Here is a 13,829-nt window from a genome sequence, read left to right as displayed (position 1 = left end):
TGTGAAGTATCATATTGCACATATCTATTTCAAACTTTTATAATAATCATCAACCATGAAATGCCATATAAAGAGAAAAAAGGAGACTAGTTAAAACCAGTTAATAAGTGGATGAGAATAAAAATTATTAGAATAACAGGAACTTCAGTGTAATATAAAAATATTTCCTCAGGTGGGCATGTGAGACCTAGTTTTGTAGGAAAGAATTAGAAGCACKCTGAAATCAGTGGCAGCTGTGAGGCGTGTTAACAACAAAATTATTGATACAATGGATGGAAACAGTCCTATAAGGATGCTTCCTCTTAAAAATAATTAACCCACAGTTTGAAGTGTTGATGTGGTGTTTTCTGAAGTAAAACTCTGTAATTTTGGAACAGCCATAGTAGATAACAAAAATCTTCCAAAACAAACAAACAAAAAATCCAAACTCACTTCCCTTCCAAATCCCCAGTCCTGAAATCTCAAGRTAGAAGATAGATGTCAAAACTGTTACCTGTTCTCAAAGGCAATGGTGTTCAGTGTATTCCTGGTGAAACCTTCATTCAACCATTTGTCTTTTATTGCTTCTTTGACTCCAGGCCTCTTGGCAGGGTCTGGCTCAAGTAAAGACTGCATGAAGTGTACAGCTCCTGTGCAATATTCCAATAAAATAGCTTGTTTGCTAGTAATATTTCACTATCTGACCACTGCATATTTCCCCTGTTTCAGAAATGTGGCACTTGCCCTGCTTCTCCACATAATAAGAATCTCAGCTAAAATTCAGTTTCTAGGGCTTTTCTCTGAGTCTTCTGTGGTCCCATGGGGTGACCCTTTTTCCCCAAGGACAGGGTGACCCTTTTCCCCCAAGGACAGGGTGACCCTTTTCCCCCAAGGACAGCAGTGGTCAAGCCATGCTGGGATGCCTGCTAGGGACCTTGGATGCTGCTGTAGGTACAGTACTGGAACTCAGTTCTAATTCACTGGATTCACCCCAGTGAATGCAGCCTGTGTCACCAGCAGTTATCTCAGCATTGTGCTCGCTCAGCATTCCATCAGGTCTCTGAGAAGGGGCACTTCTGTGCCCGCTGAGTGCCCAGGCGTTATGTTCCTCACCCAAAGAAGCCAATTGCATCGATACAACTCTCTGTGACGAGGGATGGGACTCCTGCGCTCACATGATGTGCTGTGCTTTGGTTCCCTAGAGGTGGATGGAGAAATCCCAAACATTCCTAYATGTCAATCAGTCAGCTCCAACACTGCATAAAGTCCCTCTCTTTTTTTTTTTTTTTTTTTTTTTTTCTTCTTGGGAAAACTTTACTGAATTTTTCCATATTCCTTGGGGAAGTTTTGAAAGGAACAAAATGGCAAGTGAGCATTAAACCGGTAACATACTGCTCCTTTCACTTGCAATCTCCTTCAGAAAAATTTAGATCTAAAGTATGCAATGCTGGTTTATTGCTCCTTTCTCACTGAATTCCCAATGGGCAAGAGAACAATGGAGTTAGCCACAATCTTCCACTAACTGTGTGGGCTTTGCAGAAAAGCAGAGATAATGCATTTATTAGTAGAAGCTATAACAAWAACATAAATGAGAAAAATTACAAATATAATAATTGCAGCTATGGAGGGATTCTACAAAATTGAAGCTGCTATCTGGCAACTGATCTCCAAAGAAAGAGAAACAAGAGACTAAAATACAGACATTCTTGACAGCTATGGTAGATACCCTTATTCCATTTATTAGGGGACAGAAAGAAATTGAATCATCACATTATCTTAATACTGTAACTCCAGACTAGATCCAGCCAGCTTAGTCTGGAACTGTCTGCTGCTTCCCAGTGCTTGGCTGCAGGCAGCCACTGAAGCTAATCCTGSTTCCTAGGATCCTTCTTGCCTAACATCATAGCCACACTGCTCAAAGCCATGGGGAGATCTGAACTCTTGCTGGTAGACAGCTGGAGAAAAAGTCTCATTCTGCTCTGCCTTCTGACTTGGTCAGTGAAGSTGGACCAAAACAGCTGTGAGAAGGGGCCTAAGCCCATGATAGTCAACAGAGAAAATACTGCTCCAGGTGGAGAGAAAAATAGGGATTACAGCCAGAGGTRTATAGGAATCATTGCAAACCAGCAGAATTTTTAACTTTGAGGAAGTCAATCTTGGACTGTGGACTGGGAGCGTATATACACCAATGTGAATTCTGGAATTTAGAGTCAYGGATTCTAATTCAGGCTAGAATTTTTTGAGAACTACCTGTCTGAGTTGTCCTAAAAGTCTTAATTGACTGTACCTCATTAAAGGTTGTCWGTAAAATTCATTGAAAAACTTTACATTTCAGTTCTTTCTCATGAAAAATATGAACAGACTCTTCACAAAAATAGCCCTTCCATTTCTTTAATAATCTCAATGTTGTGGGCTCTCCAGGAGCCAAAAGATAAGGTCTTCAGGAAAAAATATCTAAGGTTTAGATAACTTATTTGTGGGAAAAACCAGGAAAGAATGTCACACAGCATGGGACATACTAAACATGGAAGTGTTCCCATTTACTGCAGAGCTGCTCCACTTATGCAAAAGCACTGTACATTTTATTCCCCCTGTAAATAAGAACTAAGAATAATGGTCTCTTGAAGAGACAACAGGGTTACTTTTCTTGTAGCCTGAGATAAAGAGATATTGTCATAGCCTCAAAAAATTTGTTTCTAAATGCAAACAAAGCAACTAGAAAATGTAACCCTTATTTTCCAGAAGATTGCATTATTATTAAACTCACTTTATTACATGGGTTAGAACTTTTTTACATCAGTATTTATAAAAATTGAAATGCTTTACCAGGGGAGATATCTGATGGAATAGGGCTGATTTCTCCCATTAACATCTTTTGATGTAATTGCTTGATATTAAAAGGTTCCACCGTGAAGGGCAATGTGCCAGTTAGCATAGCAAACATGCTTACACCTCTGTCAAAGGAAAAGACAAACATCAGAGCTCCATACAATGCTAATAGATACTTATTTAAAAATCCCACAAAACTATGAGTCAGTTTTCAGAGAGTTGCCTTCAGCATCAAGAACAAATTACAAATTACTTCTAAGCAGAAATTTGTACCGAATACACATCTTACACCTTTTTTCTTTGTGCAAATGCCATTTTATCTAGAAAAGAATGTTGTAGAAGTGTGTATAAAATAGAGTGCGCAGTGAGTGACTGAAAAGCCTGCAGTGTTGAAAGTGGAAACCTGCTGTTTATTTTAAAAATAAGCTAATTGGAGTGACAGCATAATGTACCCAGCCCATCAGAAAAAAGCATTTTGGTTTGGAGGCTGAGTGACAACACAGAGCTGGGACTGATGTAATAGATCTTGTTCCAAATAGTAATTCAGCTCTTCTTGCTTTGCTCAGATTGCTAAATTAGGTGTGACTTATGCCTAGAAGGCTTTCGTTTGGTAACAGTTTGTTGTTGGCTGAAGACTTAAAGCTTTAACTCTTGCRAAAGACTAATAGTCTGCTAGCAGCRATCAGCAAACTTTGTGAAGGYTTGCCATTCAGTTTGGAGAAGTACCAACATTTGGAAAACTTGCTTAGCWGTCCTGAGTTTGTGAACAGGGAGGTTTCCTTGAACACTCTCCATGGTACTTCCTTGCTCCTTCCAGCTGAACTGCACCTCCACAGCAGCCATAGAATGGATCACAGAATCMTAGAGCGGCCTCGGTTGGAAGGATCGTGCAGTTAAAGACCATGCAGTTCCAATCCCTCTGCTGTGGACATGACACCTTTCACTGGACCAGGCTGCTCAGAGCTCCCTCCAACAGTCCTTTACAATTTTTCTACTGAGCTCAACAGAGATAATAATTTTAGGAATTCAGGCAATTATAATTTAATTGAGCTAGTTGGAACACTAGTGCAGATGACATGTGTGAAACAAATCTGTGATGTACTCAACTACGATTTGTATTAATGTGTTCAAAGAGTCAAGAAACCATGAGATGGAGCTGCAGTCTAAAATCTCTTTTAAAATGTTACACACCATTATAGCTAGTAAACAGTAACACATGTGGTAGTTGATTGTAGATGGAATGTGATGGTATGTTAAACTTGAAAGTTTATTAGCTGTAATGAGCTGCTTCTCCTCTGTCCTACTGGACTGTCTGGATTTGTTTGACTACAACAGCTGTTTCCTCAATTCAGCTGATGCATGAAAGCCAATCATTTTGCAGTCTTCCAAAGAACCTTTAAAATCTTCTGCACCAAAGTCACGATTAGGCAAACAGGGACTGCAGTTCGCTGTTGCCTCCCAGGAGTCTTGGCTGTACTGCAGTTGAATCTGGTTGGGTCTGGGTGTGCTTTTGACTGAMTGGCTTTCTGATTCCTGCTGTAATGACTCCCTGTTGGTCCTGCTGCTGAAAGTCAGTCTTTCTGCACTGCACTGAAATAATTTGATGCTAGAGCCCAGTTGATCTGTAGTCCTTTGTTTATTTTGCAACAATAGAAGCAACTTATCTTTTTAACTAATATTTTAGTCCGTCAGAATTCCCTTTCCCAGTATGATAAAGTGAAAAATTCCAATTTAAAATCTAAATATGCTTTATGGCTATGAATAATTTCTCTGTGCTCACCAAGGGCCATATGTAAGTTTTTTATAGACCTTGACCTGTTATTTGCTTTTTGAACTCAGTAAATGGTTCTAAGGTTGCTACTTTGTCCTCAATCAGATACCTGAAATRTGAAATCAGTATTATCCTATTTAAGTGCTGACAGCATCTTCTAGACCTCATTAATCTGTGCTATGTTTACATAAATTCAGAGTAGCACTCTTAAAAGTAGTTTAGTAGCATGTGTCCCTTCATCCTTAACTTTATGTAGTAATCATGGTTAGCTAAAACCCCAAATACATAATATGTCTGCCAGAGCAGGTCTTGAGAAGAATAATATGTTATAACTATATATATAACAGGTTATAACTATATGTATATAAATCCTTTTTCTCTTTTAAGCATATATGAAAACTAAGCTTCTGTTTTAGGCAGCTGAACCAGATGCCAGTATGTAGGTACCAGCAACCCCACAGAAACAAACCACTTTATTTCTTGTGAACACAGTGTTTGTCGAGTTTCTGAGAACTCCTCAAGGAGATTCTGTATTCTTGCAGATGGACAGACAAATGTGATATCCCAGTTCAGAGCAGCTGTGTACATCCAGGCGTTCCTTTCTTTTTTTGCATGTGTCCTGAATGAAGTGGTTTAGATCAAATCCAGCATTGTGTGTTGAACACAATCATAAAGTGGTTTGGATTGGAAGTGACCTTAAACATGATCTGGTTCCAACCCCCTGCCATGGGCAGGGACACCTTCCACTAGAACAGGGTGCCCAGTGCCCCATACAGCCTGGCCTTGAGCACTGCCAGGGATGGGGCATCCACAACTTCTTTAGATAATTTATTCCAGAAACATGTCATTAACATCCTTTAAATCTATATGCTTGTGGGGAGGGGATGGGAGGTGGCACTTCTAAACCAAAAAGTATTATTACTCTTAAAAATCTTGTGAGTAATTTAAAATTCATGGGTGTTTATCATTGGCTTCAGTAGCTGGATTTTTATTCTAACACTTGTTAGTCAGGATACTGCAAGAAATTATGGTTATATTTGTAAATAAGTTGAAACCACCTGCCAGAAGGACAGGAGGGTGAGGGGATTCGTTTGAGTGAGTTGATAGGTACAAGTTCTTTCTCTGACTTTTCAGTACAGAAAAAGTCCATTTTTCTAGAAGAAGTCCAAAGTTCCCATATGCAAACGCCCTACCTTCTGCTGGCTTCTCTTGACACAGGGTTTCCGCAGAACAGCATGTAAATTGATCACCCAGGGTTTTTTTCCCAATATTTTACAATGGAGGCACATTACAAGATACTTAAATTGTTTTTCTGGCAACCCTTCTCTGCTATATCTCTGCTTTCACCTTTAAAGCTCCAAAGCCTGAATGTCACCAACCAAATTGTATCAGGGTCTTATCCAAACCATTCAGTGCTGAGAGTGTTTCAATAAGTACATTTTTAGATCTACTTACATGGACCAGACATCTACCTTTGGACCATATTTCTTATGAGCAAGGAGTTCTGGGGCAGCATAAGCTGGACTTCCACATTGGGTATGTAACAGCTCCTGGGAGAGACCCTCGAACCTTGCAGTATTGCTCAGTCCAAAATCTGATGTTCACAAAACCAAAGGAAAAGTTTTAGTCTCTTCTCAAATTACTTTAAYTTTACCAATTGTCTGAAAATAGGAGAAAGACAAAACCAGCAGCTAGTTGCAGCACATACTGATGTCTCAATGTCTGTTGATGTCTCTGTGGATGCCAATTTGGGTTTGAATAAACATGCCATGACTTAGCAGAGGACTTACAGTRAAGTTACCCAGCCGTGGGCCTGGTCTGGTTGATTTTGGTTTGATTGTTTTGGTTTGCCTCTGTTGACTGCAAGAACCTGGCAACACAGCCCCATTAGCACAGCTTAATGAGCCACGAGATTGGGCTCAGCGCTGTGGGCTTTAGCYCATGGTAAATGTGGGGGGAGAAGTGCTAACTTCAGCCTTTTTCTCTGTGTGTGTGCATGTGTGCAAGGGGSAGGCAAGAGAAAGGTGTGATTGTAAAGGACTGCCTGGCTATAAAACAGGGGTGAGGAGTTGGTACCTTTTTTTCTCAGAGGTGTTAAGCTTTTAAAGGTTTGGGAAACACTGGGTTAAACATGTGGCTTCTCTAAGATTTAGCATCCCTTGTGGGGATTTTTCTGTGAGGTTTCCATAGAATAAAATTAATGTTTCTCTGAGCTGTGTTAACTGCTTGGTGCAAATACTCTCATTTTTATAAATGTTTGCTTCACAGCCCTAGCAAGATTTCTGTTAGTGACCAGAACAGTCTTTTTTTTTTTTTTTTTTTTTTTTTTTTAACACATACCAAATGATGAGGTCTCTAGTTGAAGTAATGACTCAACAGAAACTAATGTGCCCATACCTGTGTTTCACACCAGAAGATTTATTTCTTTGTCTACAAATCACTTCTGCTAGGAACAGCTTTTTACACATAAAAGCTGTAATTGTTTCTTGCTTCTCCAGCAATACACAAGGGAAAACAATAGGCAAAACTGTTTTCCTTTTTCTCTTAAAAATATGTTTCAGTTAAAGTTCAAATAAACAATCTRTTAAGTTATACTTCATAAACTTCTATTTATTCTAAAAGCTCAGATATGTTTATGGAATAATCACAAGTTCATTATAAAAAGTATGGTATTTGAATAGCAGCTGAAATGTCTCTGAAAGCTGCACACACACAMAAARAGCAGAAAACATGCTTCACATATAGCGGTGCACCTACCAATAATTTTGATGTTGTTGTTCTCATCAAGAAGAAAATTTTCAATTTTTAGGTCCCTGAAATTAAGAGAGAAAGCAAACTTTAGGGTGCCTGATGTCCCAGCTAACCATTTGCAGATAGTTTTTGACACAATTTAATTGAAATTTTAACAATAGTTCTGCAAAGCTCTGCCTACAATTGTAACAAGATCCTTATTCCTTCCTTTCAGTCCGGGAAATGGAAACTTTCTGTATTTCAGGGAATATTTTACATGTATACATTTTAAATAGACTACTAATTTTAGGAATCATTTGTTCTACTGATTCCRACTTTTTAAAAAATGAACTGCATTTATTTCTTCTTCTTAGTAAAAAAGTTGCACATATTGGACCAAAGTTCTGGCTTTTTGGAAGTACTGAACACAGCTGAACATTTCTGGTTTCTTTGCGAGTGAATCATGCCTGGGAGATGTGAAGGATGAGAAGGGAACTGGGAAGTGAGATTTGCCTTTCTTGCAGAAGAGGGGACATGTACCAAAGCTGAGCTGGAGACASATGCTCTGAAAGTGGAGACATCTTCAGTGATGTTCATGCAAAAAGGGCCAAGCAGTATCAGCTGCACCCTGCTAGGAGGACGTAATCCAAGCTGCAAGAAAAATGCTGGCTCAGGTAATTCAGCGAACATCTATGTATTTCCAAATTAAAARCAAAAGCCAGAATAATGCCTCACTGTGGGGAGTGCCTGAAGTGGCAACTGAAATATTTTTCATCGTGGAGGAATCCTCAGCCAGTGCAATTTCAGAGTTGGGAGCCAGCCCAAGAGCCTGGGCTGCCTTGCTAAGTCCCRTCAAAGGTTGCTGCTGGGGGCTTCCCTTGGTTCTGCAGGGGCCATGAAGGGGACATAACAAGTTTCAGAAACAGCTCCAGGAACGTGGATTTCCCTCCCACCTGTGCTGAAGTCGTGAAGTGCTTTTGTCAGCCCTTGGAGAGGCCTTGAAGAGACCAGGAGGACGAGCCAGGAGTGATGGGAGCAAGGAACAGGGACTGGATGGACTGTACAGCACTGCATTGCTGCAGGGGATGAAGTCTGGAGGTGATCATGATGGGTGGATTTAGGGGAGCATCCTTTTAACTCTGTGGCTCTGGATGGGRCAGCATTACATTCAAAACCCTCTGCTGCCCCCAGCTAAGAATGGGAATGGGGATGGTTTTAATGATATCTCTTTAATTATTTTTAATTTGAATAACATGTTTTCTGGARTGGCAAATTAGCCAGTGCTCAAAAGCTTGGGGGTAGATTCAAGGTAAGTTTGTTTATAGCCTGCCCGTGTCATAACCCTGTGCACTGAAATGTTTTAAAACTATTTGTAAAACATTTTAAAATTATTTGTATTTCAGGTTACTGCAAATCTGACATTTCTATCCGATTTAACACCCCACAGTGCACTCTGATGACTTTTACTCACTGCCATTAAATAATGGTTTATTTGACTGCTACAACTGCTGTTCTGCAGGCTAAGCTGACTACTCACAGAATTAATAGAAATGTAGACTTTCTTGCCTGAAAAACCTGATAATGGCTACTATGAAAGTTTACATAATGTCAGAAGTTATCTTACATCAAAGATACATCTTGTTCTTTTTTTTCCCGAAGGAAACTTCCCAAGGAATGTTGTAAATTTAAGCAAAACTGTGATTGTTTTTCCCCCTCATTCCCATCGGGACTTCAGAGAGAGAGCCTAGAGGCCAGCTTGTGATGTTTCTCCAGGACTTTGGTCCAGTAGGGATTCAAAGGGATAKATGACATTTTTATATGAGAGAAGGGAAAATATCCAGGAAAAACAGCCAGGAAAAATTAGGAACTGTTCATACAAGTAAGTTACTGTCACCTAGCAAGSGCCAGCTGTAGGGTTGGTAGCTGACTCTGCGCATGAGCTATCCCARTCCCAATCCAGTTGCAAGGCAGTGGGATTCAGTTTACACTTCTTTATTTGAGGTTTCTAAACTCAGATGCATTACCTCACCGCTTGGCCGTGTCCAGAGCAGGCGCAGGGATAGTAAACAGAGTGCAGTTGATGAGTGTTAGCTTGTGGAGCTGCTGAGCCAGATCTTGTGCCTGAGCCTTTTTCTACCTGGCACAGTAAAATGCTGGGGGAGCAAGTCAATGCTCCGTCTTCTGGGTCATTTTGGCAACTGTGGCAAAAGATCAACTGTGATCTTGCATGGACAAGAAAGGTCACTACCTTCACTGTGAAATGTAAACTCAAACTTAATTTAACCTGTGAGGATTTGTTGGATCAGCATTGATTTTAGTGATGAATTGGAGAAGTAAAGCTCAAGAAACCAAGTAGCTSTGTGAACATAGTGTTGAATTTCTGTTGAGATTAACTATTTGGACTAAAAACAGCAACAAATTTGGCCAGTTTTTTCATTAAATATAATATTAAAACAGTAGAAAATATTGTTGTTCTGAGATACATGCAAGGTTAAAAATCAGGAATGCCCATAAGACACTTTTGAGAAAAGTAAATTAAATTAGCACATTCCTAAATGATGAACTTAGGGATGAGACTTTGCAATCACCAGACACCTCCATTCTTGTAAAATAAAGGAGGCCCTGGCATAGACCGAAGTATTGCACAATTATCTATCTTATGAACTCACACCTGGTGTCATTCTACCAGGACACTYCTCATGGATCAGCAGCTGTTCCCAACAGGCATCTTGGGATCCCTCCTTTCCTTATGTTGAAGGAAAGTGAAGAGTTGAGCTTTGCTCAGTGCTTAGATGGGAAAACCAGAATGGATTTGTGAGGTAACTTTCCTACTTCTTTKCTCGTCTTTCTGGAAACATTGATGCCTTCTTTCCAGAAGAGGATACACCCACAATTATCCTCATTGGTTTAACCTCTGCAGCGAGTTATAATAAATCACTGCAGCTGGAGTTGAGCAGGGAAGTCCTTCCAGATCCTTCCCAATCTGCTTCTGGTGAGAGGTCAAAGCCACAGCTCTGAATCTCTAAGCAAGCAGCAGGTCACAAATTGAAATACTGCTCACTTAACCTACACCTGTGACTGGGCTCCTGCCAGATCATGCAACTTCATAAACCCTATGACAAAGTGCTTGAGAGCCAGGAAGGAATTTTCCTTTGGTTAGGGCAGTTCAATCATAAATTAAGTCACCAGAGGAGCTCACACCACTTTGTACCTGGCTACTCTCAGGGTGTGCAGCAGAATTCTTTCCTCTCACAAAGCTTTTCCAGCAAAGCATAAASAACAGAAGAAGAAAGAAGTAGGGCAAGAAGTCAAGCTACTCTCCAGCTCACTGTGACGAATTATTCCAAACAAAAAGATGGGAAGAGGACTTGAGAAATTAATGGCGAATGTTTTCATGGGAAGAACATAAATGTGATGATCGTGAGCAGTGCAGAATAGCTGTAAAATAGATTAGCTGGGGAACCAGCAAAGGCAGGGATGTCAGCCTGGACTAAATGGGAGAAGCCCCTTGGGTTCATTTTCTGGTGTTTTTTTTTTTAATTTTTTTGTTGTTTGTTTAAATTCTCTAGATCAGATACTGACTATTTCTTTCTTGTACATTCYTTATTAACAAATCCAATATAATGAAGTGCTGGATTGCAAGCATTTCAAGTCACAAAGCACTTGTAAATGCTGAGACATCACATTTGCAGCTTATTTGTTTCATGGTTGCTGTAACGATGGAGTCAACTGGWTTACTAGTTAGGTCCTGCGGGCTTTCTTGGTGAGTGCATTTACCATGTAAAATTAAGAATCTGATTGACTGTGAATCATTAAGTTAAACAGGAAAATGGTGGGAAAAACTGCTTCTTGCCTATTCTTCCAGCTAACATGGAAGTCTTACTCTGCTGCTCTTGGCATATGTCAAGATCCCTGGTGGTGGGGAAGATCAGCTGTCCTTGCATGGGCTGCTGAGGTTCCTCCAGCAGTGACAGGAGTAATGAACCATCCTTGTAATGTAAAAGCCAACAGGGATGGTCAGTGACCGTGATCTGGATCCTGCAGATCCAGATCTGTGAGAGCCATCTCCTGTCCCACATCCGGATCTGCAGGATGTGTCCTCTTCACAAGCAATAAGCTGTGATTCCTCAGTTTTCTGTCCTGTTGTCTGTCCTGGGTGATGTATTATTTCAATATAATGTCACTAATCGAAGGACAGCAATATTTATATGCATAGCCACACTGAAATATTTGAATTAGATACGCATTTGTCATGAACTTATTCTGAGAAAGTTGTGGCAAAGTATTGGTTTGTTGTTCTGATCAGCTTTTATCCCTGGGATAAGTATCGTTGCTACTTTACCACCCAAGGAGTGTGCAATAACTTGTAACAGTGGTAACCACTGCTGAGAATAAATGCTTTATTAACATGAGCTGAGAGAACACAGCAATCTCTTTTTTTTATATGAGAAAAATATAGAATGATCTTGGTGAAGAAAAACACCCTATGTTCTTGCACACTTTCTTTTCTTACTGTTTGAAATAGGAGAAACATCTCACCTGTGAACAATTCCCAGGCAATGCAGGTGCTCTACTGCAGACAGAATTTGCCTGGTGTATCTCCTTACATCCTGTTCCACCAGCCTCTTTTTGTCACAAATTCTGTCCAGGAGGTCCCCACCGAGGCACAGTTCCATCACCATGTAATAGGAGTTGTCAGTCTCCAAGGTCTCAAATAGCCGAACGATGTTGGGGTGCTTAATCATCTGGTGTATCCGTGGCTCTCKCTTCATGTTCTTTAAAACATAGTAATCCTGCTTGGCTTTCCTCTTGTCAATGACTTTTATGGCTACCTAAAGAGCGGGATATTTGCAAATTAGCAACAAGCTTTGCAAACAGGATTGGTTTTCAGAAGGATATGGAGTAAGCTGCCATGGGGGAGATTTTTTTTTGCATGGTGTTGATAATCAGTATGACAGAAGGAGACATTGCTGATGAAAGAATATGTTATTTATTTCTCTTGAAGGCCAAAAYAAGAAGGCTGATGTCTGTCATATCTGACCCTCTCATTTCATTAACAAAGATACACATATGAAATATTCTGAAAGGCAAAAATCCCTGCATGCTTGACTGGTAACCACATCTGAAATGTACCACATTTTTTTCTAACATGCTTACTTCTGACTTAAGCTGAAAGCCATTCCAGATACTGGCTATAATGGGCTGGGATTGGACTCTTTGCAGTTTGGTGAGCTRGTCAGACAGTGAAACTACTAAAGCCACAAGAAAAGTAAAACTCAAAAAGTGTCTTGAGAGTAACCCACCTTTCTACACTTGTGTCTAGCGGTATGTTATTGTACACCAACTGAGCCAGAGATAACAGATACTATCTGTGTCCTGACATATAAATATTTTCTGTTGGAGTGGATGGCTTTTCATTAAGAGTTGTCCATAACTTTAAAGATCAGATGCACTGCACTAATTGCTCAATGAGGATTATTAGGCAAAGCAGATTTGAAATTGTCTTTATGCCAGCATCCTTCTCTCTTTCAGCAGGACAATATCTTTGTTGTCTATATTTTATAATTGTGAAAATAGTTGCACTCAAGTTGTATTCACACATGTGATTGATTATGCATAAGCAATAAACTAAATTTATGAGGTTAATTTATGAGGATAAGGTTCAGAGGATAATTCACTGAGTAKATTGTGGTTTTCAGATTAAACGGTCTGAAATTTTCTGCCGTAAATTAGTGTGAGGTTACTTACGATTCCTAGTGCTTGCTACCCTCTTTTTATAAGCTTACCTTCTCCCTGGTGGGGATGTGCAGTCCCTCCATCACCTTGGCAAAGGAGCCCTTGTTGATCATTCTGCCTACTAGGTAATTMCCAACTTGTTTGGAGTGAGGGAAAKTCTTCCCRGTCTCTTGGGGCATCTTGTTAAAAAAAGCAGGTATTTTTATATCCTTTAAGTTTTGCTCCCATTCTGGTAATATCTCATCCAAGTTGCCAGTATMTGTCATTTTGTCATCCAAGCCCGCTTTCATTGCCATGGGCATCCCTGGAGAGTTGGATTTGTATTGTTATTTTCCAGATGTAGCTTCTGATTCATGCATTAGGTCTGAACATCTCATGGTGCAAGTGTTATCCTGCTGATCACAGAGCAACTAATCCTCTTCCCCGAGACTCAGGTTTGTCARCTGATCCCTGGTTTAGGCACACAGATCTGCTCAAGCAGAACCAAGTGGCAGATTATTAACATAACCTGATATGCTATGTCAGTTAATGCCCCAGACCTGASAAGTCAGATACACATAATCCCAGTTTCAGCCTAGAGAATAAGGCTCTCTTCTTCATAGTTCCCTAAACACATGTTCAATGTAAATTGCACMAAAATAAACTGAGTCAGACTTTTCCTGACACACGTATGGCTGATGTGCAAGGACACAGTTTTATTCTAAAAACACCATGAGTGCAAAGCTGAGTTATGTACTTGACGCTGTGCAAGCTTTTATATGTTTGCTGTATAAAACATATAAAT

General features: G+C 40.0%; 1 protein-coding gene across 1 annotated transcript in view; it reads right to left on the bottom strand.

Moving 5' to 3' along the window:
• LOC130575107 (hormonally up-regulated neu tumor-associated kinase-like) overlaps window positions 1-13,347 on the bottom strand; it is a 72,713-nt gene extending 59,366 nt beyond the window's left edge. Inside the window, exons 1-6 of the mRNA XM_057368793.1 lie at window positions 13,096-13,347; window positions 11,849-12,141; window positions 7,337-7,392; window positions 6,035-6,173; window positions 2,806-2,933; window positions 494-629 (exon numbers count right to left, since the gene is read on the bottom strand). Of these exons, the coding sequence (XP_057224776.1) occupies window positions 494-629; window positions 2,806-2,933; window positions 6,035-6,173; window positions 7,337-7,392; window positions 11,849-12,141; window positions 13,096-13,347 (1,004 nt within the window). The remainder of the gene's footprint in view (window positions 1-493; window positions 630-2,805; window positions 2,934-6,034; window positions 6,174-7,336; window positions 7,393-11,848; window positions 12,142-13,095) is intronic.
• Between the last annotated feature and the right edge of the window lie 482 nt (window positions 13,348-13,829).

This window comes from Malurus melanocephalus, unplaced genomic scaffold (assembly GCF_030028575.1).
Source record: "Malurus melanocephalus ecotype Western Australia unplaced genomic scaffold, MMel_1.1 scaffold_4, whole genome shotgun sequence".
NCBI classification, from domain to species: Eukaryota; Metazoa; Chordata; class Aves; order Passeriformes; family Maluridae; genus Malurus; species Malurus melanocephalus.
This window is presented reverse-complemented; position numbering and strand designations above follow the sequence as displayed.